Here is a 15,917-nt window from a genome sequence, read left to right on the forward strand (position 1 = left end):
CTATGTTCATGTTCCGTTCATTCTCCTCTAGGATCCTCCGACCACTCCGTCGTATCAGTTAAGATAAAAACGAAATGTAATAAGTCCCCAGACATACCCCACCACCGTACTGTATACCGATACTCTATGGCTGACTGGGATAGCTTCCGTACATTCATATCTGATTTACCTCTGCACTCCATGTTTAAAAAGGAAGTGTCCTCTATAGTATCAGATCTGACAGAATGGTTAATTGTAGGCATAGACCAATTCATACCATCTAAAAAATTCCAACAAAAACCTAACAGCAGCCATGGTTCTCCCCCAGAATGTGCTGCTGCTATTGCGCACAGAAATCACTTTTTCCATAGCTACCAACGTAATAGATGCACTGAGACTAAAGCTGCTTTAAGGACTGCTAGCAACCACTGTAAAAGAGTAATAAAAAAATGCAAGAGAGCTATATGCCCAGTCTGTTAAATCCAAGGTAGCTGATCAGCGGCTTGGTTCCCACCAGTTTTGGCAAATAACAAATAGGATCCTGAACAGAAGTGTGCGTTCTATCCTAACCATTATCAATGGACCAGAGGTCATCTCGTCAACGTCAGACAAGGCCAAACTATTTGCAAAGAACTTTGCAGCTAATTCTACCCTATGCGATGAAGGCCATCAACTCCCCATATTTCCTCCTATAACACAGAACAAGCTAGGTAACATACAAATATCCGTGCATGAGGTCGCCAAGCTAATAAAGAACCTAGATTCTAGTAAAGCAACTGGCCCTGACGGCATCCCAATTATAGTGTTAAAAAAACTTCAACCAGAACTCGCTCCCATACTTACGAAACTATTTAAGCGCTGCCTTAAGGAGAAATGCTTTCCGACTCCCTGGAAGACCTCATCAGTTTGCCCTGTATTTAAGAATTCAGGTGATAAGTCATCTCCCTCTCAGTACAGACCAATAAGTCTCCTGTGTGTTATGAGTAAGTTGCTGGAATCCATATGAAATAGAGAAATAGTCAACCACCTCAGCAGGAACAACCTTCTTAGTGACACACAATATGGTTTCCGTTCTGCAAGATCTACCGCAGATGTGCTGACGGTTATATCCCACAGGTTAGTGAATCTCTTGACAAAGGCTTCCTCTCTAGGGCAATTGCTCTTGACATATCAAAGGCCTTCGACAAGGTATGGCATAAGGGTCTACTTCACAAGATTTCCAGCTACGGTATAACTGGAAATGTTTTCTCAATCATTAAATCATTTCTCTCCGATAGGCTCATAAGAGTAGTGGTAGATGGACAAAAATCAGAGGCCTGCAATATAAATGCTGGAGTCCCTCAGGGGTCGATCCTGTGCCCAACTCTCTTCCTGATCTACATCAATGATCTCCCTAAACACATACTTAAATCATTCGTTGACATCTATGCTGATGACACGACCATCTACGGCAACATATCCAAGGCTGTAAATGACAAAGTTCTCTCTGATTCTCTCTCCTCTGATCTCGAGCGCGTGGTTCAGTGGGGGAAGACGTGGCTGGTTACCTTTAATGCATCCAAAACCAAACTCCTATCCTTACATCATCAACGCTCTGATCCCCATCTGGCATCAATTGGGATGGATGGCTCTCGTCTGGGTGAGGCCCCGTGTTTTGACAAGCTTCTGGGTTTGACCTTTACTCCTGATCTGAAATGGAATACGTACATCAAGTCTGTTGCCAAGGTCGCTGGAAAGATGGTGGGATCCTTCTACCGCTCCAGAAGATATCTCACTACTGATGCAATTCTCTATCTATATAAAAGCCAAGTACGTCCAAGAATGGAATACTGTTGCCATATCTGGGCAGGAGCTGCTAAAAACAGCCTATCCTGCCTTGACAGAGTACAAAATAAGACTTTGTGGCTTAGTGGGGGGTGCCCTTTTCTCTACCCTGCAACCTCTCTCCCACAGAAGAGACGTTGCGAGCCTATCCTTGTTTTATCATTATTTCCATGGCAGGTGCTTGTCTGAACTCCAATCTCTGGTCCCCCCCCTCGCCAATCTTTCACGAAAAACACCAGTCTAGCTGAATCCACTGTCAAAAATTTCCCCCACTCTTTATCTGTGCCTAAATCAAGACGTGGATTTCATGAACAAAGCTTCTTTCTTAGAACTGCACGCCTGTGGAACTCTGTTCCGTCTGCCTGCTTCCCACCTGACTACAACTTGGATGTCTTCAAGTCCAACGTTAACAAATTCCTAATGAACCGCCCCCTTAAGTAAACACTTCATCAAATCTCCACACTAATGTAATGTACTTGCAATAACCCTTATCCCTGAGTGGCTTCCGGGCCTTGATAAGTGGTGATCACTGTGTAAAAAAAAAAAAAAAAAAAAAAATTCAGTGGCCATTTTGTTTTGCTTCAGCTTCTTCATGTTGACACTTTTACAGGATACTTTTCTTAATTTTGTATAATACGAAATGGAAATGATTCCTAATGAAAACATAATACTACTTTTAATACCTAAATGGATATCTTTTCATATTTTTCCATGACAACAATCTATAAATTGCCCATTTTTTAAAAGCACAAAAAAAAAAAATCAAGTCGATTGTAGACTATAAATTTATTTTTCAGATTTTTCAACAGATCAACAAACTTCTTGTCAATACAATGCCTACAAGTATGTAAAAAAAAAAAGTAAATTAAATCAACTTTGGTTGAGGTCAATAATAAAACAGAAATTATCGGGCCATCTTAAAATTATTTTCAGCTTTTTTTCCTTTATCACAGCACCACCCGAAATTTACTGTACAATGATGAAATACAACCTTAAGTAAAATTTAATTCCCACAAAATATTCAAAGATTGGTCAACATTTATTAGATAAAAGTTAACACGGATGATTGATTTAAAATCCAAGTTGTGTTTTTTGGAGGTGATTTTATATTTTCAGTCAACAACATTTGTTGTGTGAACAAAGGGAATTTGTTTATTTTTTTAATCGTTCATGAGCCTTTTGAACAGGATTTTATCAAATGTATAATTTTGCTCACTTAAATTGTGATTTGGAGTTGATAAAAATTGTCAAACTCTTAAAAGTTACATTATATGTGATGAAAAATATAAAAAAATAAATAAATAAAAATCTTTGTATTTTTAAATGATGTTTATTCATGTATCACAGAAAAACTTTTTTTTTTTAAATTTAAATACTTTAAATTTCAGCCATTGCAAAAAAAAAAAAAAAAATTGAATCAGTCTTGTAAAAATCGAAAGCATTAAATAAAAAATATATATATACAATAATTATTATTGGTAGAAAAGGATATTTAAGCTGAAGTTGGACCTTCCCTTTAAAATCTCAAGAGTTTAGTATTTGGGTTGCCAACTGCACAGCTGTGATTCTAATGTCACTTAGATTTTAGTTAATAGAGCTAAGGAGACAATTTAAATAAAAATGAACACTTTTTAAAAATAATTTGGAAAATGTACCTATCAAGATTTAATAAAATTATGAATGGCGTTTCTTTTTCTCAATCTAAAATTAGTTGAATATGTTGATATCCCCATGCTTCCATTCAATTTCGAAAGACAAAGGATACCCCCTGTAGAGGCAGCTGCACGTGTAATTGTGAGGCAATGGTTGCGCAATCCCCAACCACACCTCTCCTGAATCGACACTGTTTGAGTCCAGTGGCAAGGAGAAGACCAGGATGACTGGAAACAATGATGAGATAATCAGAGAGCACATACAGCATCTGAAAGTCCCAAATGGTCATCCATTTAATACTGACCAGTTTCAACATTGCTTAACTTCAGTGACCCAGCTGGATAGCCACATGTACATTTTACTTATTGGCACAACAAACAGAAATTGCTCATGGCATATTGATCTGCATAAACAGTTACTCATGATGATTTTTATGATATTATGGGCAAGAATTTTTTTAAAGATTTTACTGTGCATGCAAATATATTTTAGTTTAATTAATGGAAATCTTTACCAAATAAATGTATTTTGGTAATCATTACTAACACAAGCACAAAATATTTTAAAGGAAATATCATTGGGAAATAAGTTAAAAACTTATTTTGTTTCACCTTTTGTTTATTTGTGACCTATATACATTAAAAAAGGTTTTTAAGCCAGTTTACTGTATTGTAAATAATATTGAAGGTTTTTGTCCAAAATTCACCCTATATATATATATATATATATATATATATATATATATATATATATATAAAAAGAAAAATCTATGTATGATGTACATACCTGTGATAAAATAAAAAGATCATATTTCAAAAATTACATAAATTGATTAAGTAGTTTTATTTTTAAAGAGAGACTGTCTTGACCACTAACTTTAAACACAAAGTCAAGAAACAAAGGATAACAATAATTCAAACTTATAAGCTGTATGTTGTCATGCCTATGAATTCCCAGTAATTGCTTAAGAATGATTTTCTTTAAAAATAAAACTACTTGATCAATTTACGTAATTTTTGGAATATGACTCATTTCATCATGGGTTTGTATATCATACAGATTTTTCTTCATTTAAGGTTGAATTCTGAATAAGAACTGAAATTTGTAATCCATGTTTGCTCATTATGAATTCAACGAGAAGCCTATGACTGGTACATCTACATTTTCAGACCATTAAATTAGACCTGGCATATTCGCTTCTGCTATGTACTTACTAGTTTTTGATTAGCTCTCTAATAGAATTTCTTTTTAAAATAACCGATGTCGGCATAAGTAAAGATTAGCTTTTTAAATTCGTTTTTTATAGATTTACTTACATGTGACAGTCTGAAGCAAAAATAAAGTTAAATATGTGCATGATATTTAATAACGTTTGTAAAAAATACACTGTTCAGATTTCAACAGCATTGTTAGTAAAAATGCAGCAATTGTTTGTTTATGCTGATGAACAGAAGTTGCTTGTAAAAAAAAAAAAAAAATCAGCAGCATCAAATGAAATAGCTTGTAAAAAAAGTGGCAATTTTACTGTTGGTGCACACAAACTCAGCCTACCATCATCCATAAAAATCAGTTGTTTCTGATTTTCTGCGGCAGTTTCAGCACATTTATTTTACTTTCTACACCAGTTTGCAATCCGAAAAGAAAAATCAACAGTTACATGATAGACTTGAGAAAACAAGCTCCATGCTTTTTCAACTTTCTTTGCTGTCGATAGCAAGATATTCATTTTTCTGATTTGCAGTGTAAAAAAAAAAAAATTTTGACATCAGAAACCTAAATCTTTCAATTAAAAAAAAAACAGATTTACTGAAAATAAGAATAATCTAATTAAATAAAAGTAACATCTCTAAATGTATTCTATGGAGGGGTGGGTGTTAACTAGACTATTCAATAAAACACCAACACGCCTATACTGCTAAAAATTATGGTATTCCCCCCACCAACTCATATTTATAGTTTTTGCTGTCCTTAGGACCTTCATATGACCGGCTACGCAACCACTATTCCATTGTCATCGTTTCTCTCCACTACTCTACCTTTCTTCTGGAGATAAATGTTGAAATGTCCAGTTATTATCAGATTTTTTATAAGATGCAATTATGTTACAATACTTTCTATTGTTTTGTAATGGAGACTTAGCTACAATGAAAGATTCCAAAATCACACAGCTACATATATATATATATATTTCATGTATTCACATAAAATGCTATAGAGAGATATTTTATGTATAAATTTTTAGTATTTACTTCAACAATGGTCAATAAGTGAGCAGAGCTAAATACTAAGTTATGCATATATATACACAGAATCTTCTCCGTTTCATCCCAATAGATGCAGAAGATTTTGTGTAGCTTAATTGTCGTGTGTGTGTGTGATATATATATATATGTGTGTGTGTGTGTGTGTGTATGTATGTTTGTTTTATACATCTGTATATAATAGATATACAGTGGTAGTTATTATAGGTGATTAAAATACATTTTTCAATTAGATATAAGGATGAATTATATCTAAATTTCTTTAGATAAGTTTTCAGTCAGTCAAGTGTTGCTTATGTTTGAAATCATATTTTCATTGTTAAATGCACCATATTTCAGTGCCATCCAATAGTTTGAATTAGCATTTTTGTTGGTCTCACTTTATTGGTCCACCAACTTAGTCGGATTTGGACTTTAGAATTCATTCTTGCTTTCTAATAAAACCTTTAGCTATGTCCACGCAGGTTCTATAAAAGGCTCCGTCACCTTGTTAGTTTGTTTCATTCCTGTAGCATTTCCCTATTCTTTCACTTAGATTTGAATTAGAATTTTCATCACCAAACATACAGATTAAATGGACACATCTTAATTGTTCTTCTCATTTCTAAATATTTCATTTTTTAAAAGAATTTGGGGGGGGGGGGGGGCTATTAACAAAGAAAAAAATAAAACATTAAAAGACAACCCGCAAAATAAAACGTTTTAACAATCATAATTTGAAAATAATAACCATATCAATAAAGTTTTTTTTAATTGAATCCAGAAAACTTTGTATGTATGGATTTAAATAATCAACAAATCATCACTAAAAGTTGGCTGCAAAGTTTTGTATCTGTACTGATATAAAGGAGAAATCCTTCTATAAGGAGACAATTTAAATTGTTGTTCAAATCCACAGTGGCTCTTGTTAGGGAACTGAATTTTCCCTACATTAAAAAACGAACATATATCTAATTTTGCCCTCCTGGGAAGATAGGTAAACAGGTATCTGTTATTACTGAAACTTCAGAATGTACAATTGGACTGGTGTATTTATTTTGGTTGTTACAGTAACAGTATTCAAGATTTATGTGTGGATCGACAGAAGAACAATAAGTTTAATAAAGGGAACATTTGAAATTTAAAGAAAGTAACCAACATTACAAAATATGTCCGAAGGTTCCGATGACCGAGATATTGGATCAAAATTAGTTCAGTAATCAAGATATTCAAAATCCTGAAACTACATTCTAAGCAAATCAAACTCAATTGACAATGAACTTTAATAATAAAAAACATTATTGAAGAGATTTTTGCTATTTGTGAACAATGAATCTTTGTCAACATTGGGGGTCATTTTCATCAAATCAAAGTGTTCTGCTCATCATTATATAATGTAAACAACCACTTATAACAATTTTTAATGGATTATTTTTTTGCAAAAACAGATGATTATTTACTCCCCTCCACTTTTTTTCCTTGTGCTCCAATGTAAGGGTTGCCTATTTGGCAAGCATTTTCAGCTCTACTCATGTAAGTAATCATTAATCACAAATCTGAATTTTGTGAAACAAAATAATGAACTGAGTTTCATTAAAGCCATTTCAGTCCATTTGATGGCATCCTATCATCTGGGGGTACAAACCAGAGTTTTCTATCCCACAAAAAGTTTGGTTTATTTTTGACAATTATCTTTGTACAAGTTCATGCAAATTTTTTGGACAATAAACCAGTGCTACCATCTGAAGGGGATGGCTGCGTGATGAGCTTCTTATGAAACCAGGGTGCACACTATCCAACTGAACAAGATGACCAGAAACAATGGCAAGATAAACAGTGACAGGTGTTATTTTAGAATTTCTCATTTATACCATGTTTATCTTGTTGTCGTGTAAGTTGTTTTACTATTATACTAGAGCCAGAGAATGCGATCTTACAATCACTTCTAAATTTAATGGTAATCTCAAACATCCATATAAGTAGTAGTGAACAGACTTAACGCTGCTTAACTGTGGTAATCCAATGAAAATCAGTTGTTGGGCTTTACAGTATGTCACTCATTGTTTGGTGATTTTATTCCAAAAGCGTCAAGGGGCTACTTCAGTCTTTGACAGACTATGGATACCCACGAAGGGGTGCCTGCGCGAGAAATTTTTGTGGCAGGAAGTGCACAATCTCCAACCACACCTCTCCTCAGCTGACATTGTTAAATACCACTGGCAAGTGAAGTGTATGTACAGGACGACTGAAAACAAATGCCGAGATAAGCAGAAAGCATAAACAGTACCTAGAATTCTCAAATGGTCATCCATCTGATACTAACCAGGCTTAACGATGCTTAACTTTGGTGATCTGACGAGAACCGGTGTGTCGACGCGATTATGCCGTATATAAAAAGTGTTTGTTTTTGAATAAAAAAATTTGTAACTTAATCTGAAGAGGTTTTTGTTACATAGAGTAGTTGGTCTTTCCAAAAGGTCACCTATTTAGTACTGGCTAGGCTCAACATTGCTTAATGCAATGGATCTCACAGGAACCAGTACGTCAACACAACTAAATTACATGATCAAGTGTTTCAGCAAAATAAAAATCTAAGTTGGACTGCATAAAAAAAGAAAATAAATTTTAAGAGTAGTCTTCATTCAAATCAGTAATATACCAATCAGCCTCGATTGATCATTTAATTATAACACTTAATAAAATCGAATGGAAACAATTTACATACTCTTTCAACTTGGCAATAAAAATGAAGATACTTAAAGCAAAGAAAATAAGGTGCTTATCTAGAATTTGCCCAATGTTAAAAAAAAAAATCTGCATGATGTACGCACACGTGACTGAAACGAAAATATTGTATCCCAAAAATTACGCAAGTTAATAAAGTAGTTTTATTTTTAGAAATGTAAGTGATTAAGAGAAATTCAGAGTCATTACAACAAAAACCTTGCAAATTCGAATTAAGTTCAGTTATGTTTTTTCAGTTTTTAAAATGGCACTATGAGACAGTCGCTCCTCGGTTAGCCATAAAGTTTGATTTTCTTATTTAAACATAAAACTACTTGATCAATTTACGTGATTTTTAGAATACAATATTTTCATTCTGTCAGGGGGTATGTACATAATACAGATTTTTTTTTCTTTTCTTAATATAAGAGACATTCTAGACAAGCACCAAAAACTAAAAATGAATGCTTGCAAGAAAAAAAAAAAAAAAAAAAAAAAAAAAAAAATTTTTTTTAATAATGATACTTACATTTACTATAAAAATTGGCATTGTGCTTGTTTGGAGCTCTGTTTTCTTGTAACTTGCTATCTGTTCCCTTATTCGGCCTAGGAGGACAAAAAGAAAAACAAAAAGGTATTAACTTAGAATTTATTAATAGACATTGTAAACAAAAATATTACTTTCATTACATGTGAAATTTTGGAACTTTGCAAAGTATGAATAATGATATCAAATTTATTTTAGTAGCTCAATTAGCCACAGAATTATGACCGATCAAAGTTTGTTGGAAATAAGAAAATTTGTTGTTTAAAAGACAATATTAAGTATAAAAACAAAAATGCATCCACTGAACAAATAAAAGCTCCTTACAAAAATTAATGTCATTTTGTGGTAAATGAAAATAAATTAGAAACAGAAAGCAATAATTATTAGATTAAACTAGCCTAAACATTGGAGAAAATCCCATTAAAAAAAAAAAAGAAAAAAAAAGGGGGGTAAAAATAACAGCAAATAGGAATTTTGTTCATGCTAGATTCATTTCAACAGCTAACATATTGGATCTTCTTAATATGATTCATAAAGATCAAGTTCGATTTTTTGTTAAAAAGTAAATTGAAGAGTAAACAAGGTTCATATCTGAATCATACAACAATTTAATAATTGGGCAAACATTTCCATAATATTTCATTCAAAGTTTTTCAACAAATTTTTGTGTGTGAAACACTATAACAAACAAATTATATTGAGGAATGGCCTATTTTGGGAATCATCTTCATATGCACAGAGTGTGCATTAAGTTTCATATAAAAAAAATTGCCTATCACTAAAAATAGTAATCTCACTCGAAGTAACCTGAAAAAAAATTATTAATAACCTGAGAAACAATGATATAATTTTAATAAGAAATTATAGAATTTTGTCTACATTTAAATTTTATTAAAGTATGCATTCTAAATGTAATAGTATACAATTAGGTGTTCTGCGCCCCCCTTCCGGTTTGGCGACGGACGCAACAGCAAAGATGTCACTTTTTTTTTTTTTTTTTTTTGGTACTTGTGCATTTAACGAACCAGACGTAACTCAGCATTTGCTCGGCTTTGTCCGACACATGACGTCAACAGCCGGATATAACCAAACGTTGCCGATTAAGCAGACGAGAATTTCACTGTCAATTGGAAGAGTGTCACAACTCAAGAAACACTTATTTGAAGAGAGTTAAAAAAAATTTTGTTTTAAAAAGATAACTGACGAAATAATAATGAATATTACAAACCTTGCGGACCAGCTCCAGACCCCAGAGACTGCACTAAACTTTTGCCAGCAACGGAAATTGTTGGCAGAAGAGAAAAGGTGTTTACATTTTGGCCAGGATTGTACTTGCAAAGAGAACAAGCCTTTCCGACGGTTATGGTTGGAGGTGTAGAAGTGTAACATGTCGTCGATGAACCTCCATTAGGATTGGGATCTTCTTCTCAAAATCCCGACTAACCATCGCATGTATAATAAAAATAATATACTTATGGGCGTTCGAGATGGCATCTACAAAAAATCTCCATCGAGAATGTGGGTTACGTTCTCGCCACACAATTGTGGATTGGAAAATTTTCCTGCGTGATATATGCAGGGACTATTTTCTTAGGAATCCCCGACAGATTGGAGGCCCAGGTCATACGGTAGAAATCGATGAGTCCGTTTTTGACCGCAGACTTCTGACACCGGTCTGGGTCTTCGGTGGATACGACCCCGCCGAAAAAGAGGGTTTCTTGGTCACTGTACCAAATAGGAACGCCGAAACCCTCCTTCCACTAATAAATAAAAAGAAGTCCTTGTTTCTGGAAAAAAAAAAAAAAAAAAATCCTTGTTTCTGGCGAAAAAAAAATGTACAAATAATCCTTGTTCCTGCCCACCCCCCAATGCTTTTTATTGACTTTTTTTTTAGGCTTTTTCCATTTATTTGACATAAAGAGTTGCAAAATATATATATATATATATATATATATATATATATATATATATATACACTAACTTTTATGTGTTTAAGACATAGACAATGTTTTTTTACGTTAAAAATTGGAAAAAAAAAAAAAAAAAAACAGTTCAGACAAAAAAAAAAAAAAGTTTCCTATTATTTAACAAAAAAAACAAACTTGTTTTATATGTATTTATTTATTTATTTTGAAAACAGAAAAAAATTCCAAACAATAATAATAAAAAAAAAACAAAAAAAAAACAAATGAACGGTAGGTTTTTGCTTTTTACTTATTTAATTTTTTATATTTCTACATTTTACAATTTCATTGTACAGCTATTTTGTTGTAGCGTTGTTTTTATTTTGACTGACGGCACCCATGTCACAATATTTCCTTTTTTTAAATAAATCAAAAGCAGATTTTACGACCGGACAAACCCCCTCCTCCTTCCCAGTCGATAATAAAAAGGAGAGATGTCTGTTAGTGTGTGTGTGTGTGTGTGTGTGTGTGTGTCTTACTAAAACTATTGAAAATTTTCTTGCTCACATACCCTATTTTGAATTCGTAGCTGTAGGTGGACATCAGTTTTTTTTTTTTTTTTAACTGGTAAATTATTGCAAAATAAAAATAAGTTAAAACAAAAATCATTTAGCAAGTATAGTCAACAACTTCATTTTATTTTTTTTTATATGACTTAGGCAACGCTGGATACTCCTGCTAGTTTACTTTATCTCATGAAAATTGAACATTAATTCAGTATTTTAATCACTAGCAAGCAGCGTTGTTGATTTTTTAAAAAAATTTGGATAAAAGGTGTTCAATTTGGAAATTGTGGTGAAAGAAAAAAAATGTTTATGTGCAATAATTTGTTCAATTCTAAATACATTCAAATAAATGAAATCATAAAAATACAATGAAATAACGTAGTGTGTATCATGTACTGACACATGCAAGTAAATTAAATAACTATAGTAGAAAAAAAAAAGTCATCCTTTCTCTAAATGGTATCAGAGATATTAACAAATATTATAGCGATTGAATCACCATAGTGAGAGGATGAAAGAACTAGCTAAGAGAGATGGTTGATTTGTTTAATTATAAATTACGCCTATGTTCTGCTTTAATGGATAACATCACCTATTACTTCACCATCTACTATATCATACGGGATCTCTTCCTTATATATTCAACTTATTATGTTAAATATCATTTGCCTCGTAAGGTATACCGATTGTTGACAGAGTATCTTTCAATTTGTCTTTGTATCTCAGCCAAGGGTGATCTACATTTCTTTGACCATACGCCAAATGACTGTACATGAGTTTTTTGGTATTCTTTCCTCATCCATTTCGACAAGACCAGCCCAGTTTATCTGGAACTGTAAAAGAAAGCTTTCTATCCCACCAATATTGCAGGTGTTAAAAAGGTCAATATTAGTGACTGCATCTTTCAAATGGCTCTTAGACAGCACTTAAAGAACACATCTAATTGACGGATGCGATATCAGTAAGGTATCCATGACTGATCCGTAGAGGAGACTTGTTAATATGACCTTTTATACTTTTACTTTGGTGCTAGTACTGATACTATTGTGTATGTATTATATGTTTATGCAGCACTAAAAATTTTTTTAAAAAATCTATTTCTTATTCACTGAATAATGGATTACAGCATAGAGATATAATTTGAGTGCAGAGAATCAGAAAGAACATACAGTTTTACATAAGAATGCCAAATTCTACCAAAATTGTCCTAAAACTAGAGAAACAGTGCAACAGTTAATGAATTTCTTGTGAAGTGGCTCATGATTTTAAATATTTCTCATATATAATGGAAATTTTCAACATCAGATTTTTTTTAACTTCAAATTCTTATAACGTTTTTAACTACTGAATTTTTGCATAATTCAAACAGTTTTGAACTTAATTTACTGAGCTTTTTACAGCAACTGCGATTAAATCTAAAAAGAAAAAAAATCAACTGTGAATGCTACACTATAACAAGAGATGGTAGACCGAGAAGATAGCCTTATGATAACAGATATATTAACTCTCCCTCAAAGGAGGATGCAATATTTGGAAGAATTACCCTTATAACCTTAAAGGAGGCAATTCTTGGGAGGATAGTCTTATAACAGTATTAATATTACACACATCCTCATGAAAAGATAAGATTAATTCAAATTTTTATTTTTATATACATTTAAAAATGCCTAGTCATAAAAACATTTTTTATTGTTCCTTAACGCTTTTGTTAAAATCCAAGTAGTGTCTGACAGAGGAATCTCCGTGGAACCCTATGGGTGATATTGTCTTTCCCTACCTCATTCTCGACCATTCGGTAGAGTGCTATCGTAAGCAGAAGAGCCAACTGCAGATGTTCATAGTACCAAAGAGCACTTAAAAAAGCTTCCTTGGTTTAGTGACCTTTCTCGGTCTACTAGAAAAACTCCACAGGGCATTAAAAAAGGGACAGCTGACAATCTATTCATGGAACGATTCAGGTAATCGAAAGAGGAGATCCACTCTGTCATCTTAATAACCTCAAGTTCTCTCTGACTGGCCTGGAATATGTTACCTCTAAATATAATATATAGTTCCAGAATGTAGAGCTTGCCCGAGTAACCTGGCTGCGACATGCTTAAAGAAGAAATGCCCAATAAAACTTTCTTCCAATGGCATGAACTCTGACAGTTCTGGGGGTATGTCAATAAGGTGACATCTCATATTGATCCCAAGCAACCTCTGTCATTAATAGCATCCTACATAATCGACAATGTCAGGTCAGTGTGGAACAGGAAGAGATGAATGTTTCTTACAATTCTGGCTATAGTGCAAATGGTGGTATGGATGTCACACCTGAAAGATGACCAACTGGTCAAATTTTTTTTCTGGTCAAGATCTGATTATTTCTTCAAGCTCCAGCTGAAGGTCCAGATCAGATGTAATAGAAAAAATTACATTGCTCGGATTTTGAAAAAGGTGTATACAACTAAGAGGCTTTAGTGTATGAAAAGGAGTCAACTATGATTATGTATTGCCTGCCCAAACATGGCACACACACACAATTTCTGGTTCTATCAGACCCCAGCCCTTCGGGGAAGGTTAGTCTCTTAGCTAGTCAAATGAAAGAGTTATCCTCATTTTCATAATAGAAATCCTGCAAGATCTCCATTCCCAAATTTTTGTCCTAGCTCTCTCCCAAATTGCATTCATCTTAGAAGGACATAAGTCATCCGCCAATCTCCATTGCATATTTATTTTTTTTTAACTCCCATTTAGAGATTAACCTGCTTGTTTTTAGATTTGTCCAAAAGAGAAAACAATGTGTGGATGGGTGCGTTTTTTTGTTTTTTTAGAAAAGGTTGAGAGGTTTTTTTACTAACCAAATTTTTTCTTGTTCCCCTTCCTCTTTTTAGACCAATGAAATCTTTGTATATCAATGTTTATGAAAAAATAGAATTTTCTACAGATTTTATTTCGTAAGTAGGATAGTCCCAAATATAAATGTTGCATTGTGCTGAGATGTTTCTAGTTAAGAGTAGGATAAACATTTTTATCACTATAGACCACCTATTTTCCCCACACATTTAATGGCCTTGTGCCGAATTTGTTTTGAAAGTTTCTTTTTTCTGCAAATAATTAAGTGTAGTAGCATCTGTCCCAGCATCCTGGTGACAGACATGTATAAACAATGAAAAAAAAAAAGAAAAAAAAAGTTGCATTGTTAACGAGAGAGAGAGAGAGAGTTTTTTTTAGCTGGACAGCCACCCTCTCCGTTTCCCTTTATTGCTTTATACCTGTCAGTAAGAATTCTAGTGAGCGATTAAGTTTTTAGTAAGTCTTTTGTTCTTTTTATTAAATCACTTTAATGCATTACTGCTATTACTGACAAAACATATACAAACAAAATGGAGCAATCAAATTAGAAATAAATGACACTAAACATTAATTTATTATGAACCGTTAAAAAATAGTTACACAAATTAGCTATTCAAATGATCAACTTTAAATTATTCATCTCTACTATAAAGCATTTCAACAATCTATATTTTCATTTTATAAATAACCATAACCTGTTCTGATGTTAATATGCGAGTGATAAATGAAAAAAACTTTTGTATTTATTCATCTAGAAGAAACTTTCCAAGTCGATCTATATACCGCCATTGAAGCAGCATTCACCCTAGGCGGATTGAAGCAGCTTACTCCAAAGGAGAAAGTTTCATGGGAATATCAAATTAACAAGCGGGCTTCAATCGTTTCTATATCTCCATCAGGGGAGATGACAACATTAGGTTTTTAAAGGAAGGTGTCAATATTCTACATACAGCACCTTGGTATTCCCAAATGGTCACTCATCTGATACTAACTAGGCGCAATGCTGCCTAACAAAAGCTGGTGTGGCAACATAATTATGCTATATATATATATATATAAATGAATAAAACTTTCAGTTATCAGTATTTTAAATAAAATAAATAAATGAATAGCATCTATCTATATATATAAAAGTGAAAATGTGTGTGTGTATTTGTGTGTCTCGCAAAAGCTTTCGACACAGGCCACGGATTTTCACGAGTTCGGTATCATTTTAAAGCTCGACATCTTGGACGACAAATATCGAAAAATTGGGTAAAAACATTCATTCCTTCATCCTTAACAGCTCTCTTTTTTACAAGGAGGGGTGAAAAAAAAATGGTTTCTTCATGACAAGATGGCTTTACGCATGCGTCAATACACGCAAAAGACATTGTACATTGAATTCGTTTTAAATCTTATAAAAACCGACCTACATTCATCCACGCGTCTATAGCGCGGTGGGTTAAATGACAGCATCGTTATCTAAAAATTTCAGGTTTAATCCCAGTTATCAGATATACTTTTTTCTCGATTTTTAAACATTTAATATTGAAACGAGGTTATTTATACCATTTTTTTTGTGCTTTTCGTTGCGTTTTTTTGTTGCTGTCCCCCCCCCTTTTTTTTTGGGGGGGGGGGGGTTGTTCTTTTGTTTGATTGTTTT

The 15,917-nt window shown here is 33.2% G+C and overlaps 1 protein-coding gene across 4 annotated transcripts in view; it reads right to left on the reverse strand.

Moving 5' to 3' along the window:
* Positions 1 to 15,917, reverse strand: part of LOC145247443 (WW domain-containing adapter protein with coiled-coil-like) — a 220,044-nt gene that overhangs the window by 65,771 nt on the left and 138,356 nt on the right. For all 4 annotated transcript variants that reach the window (XM_080109211.1, XM_080109214.1, XM_080109213.1 and 1 more), the window contains one exon: positions 8,950 to 9,026. In XM_080109211.1, coding sequence (XP_079965337.1) covers positions 8,950 to 9,026 — 77 coding nt within the window. The remainder of the gene's footprint in view (positions 1 to 8,949; positions 9,027 to 15,917) is intronic.

Source organism: Euprymna scolopes, chromosome 25, assembly GCF_053919585.1.
Source record: "Euprymna scolopes isolate OS-2025 chromosome 25, ASM5391958v1, whole genome shotgun sequence".
Taxonomy (NCBI): domain Eukaryota; kingdom Metazoa; phylum Mollusca; class Cephalopoda; order Sepiida; family Sepiolidae; genus Euprymna; species Euprymna scolopes.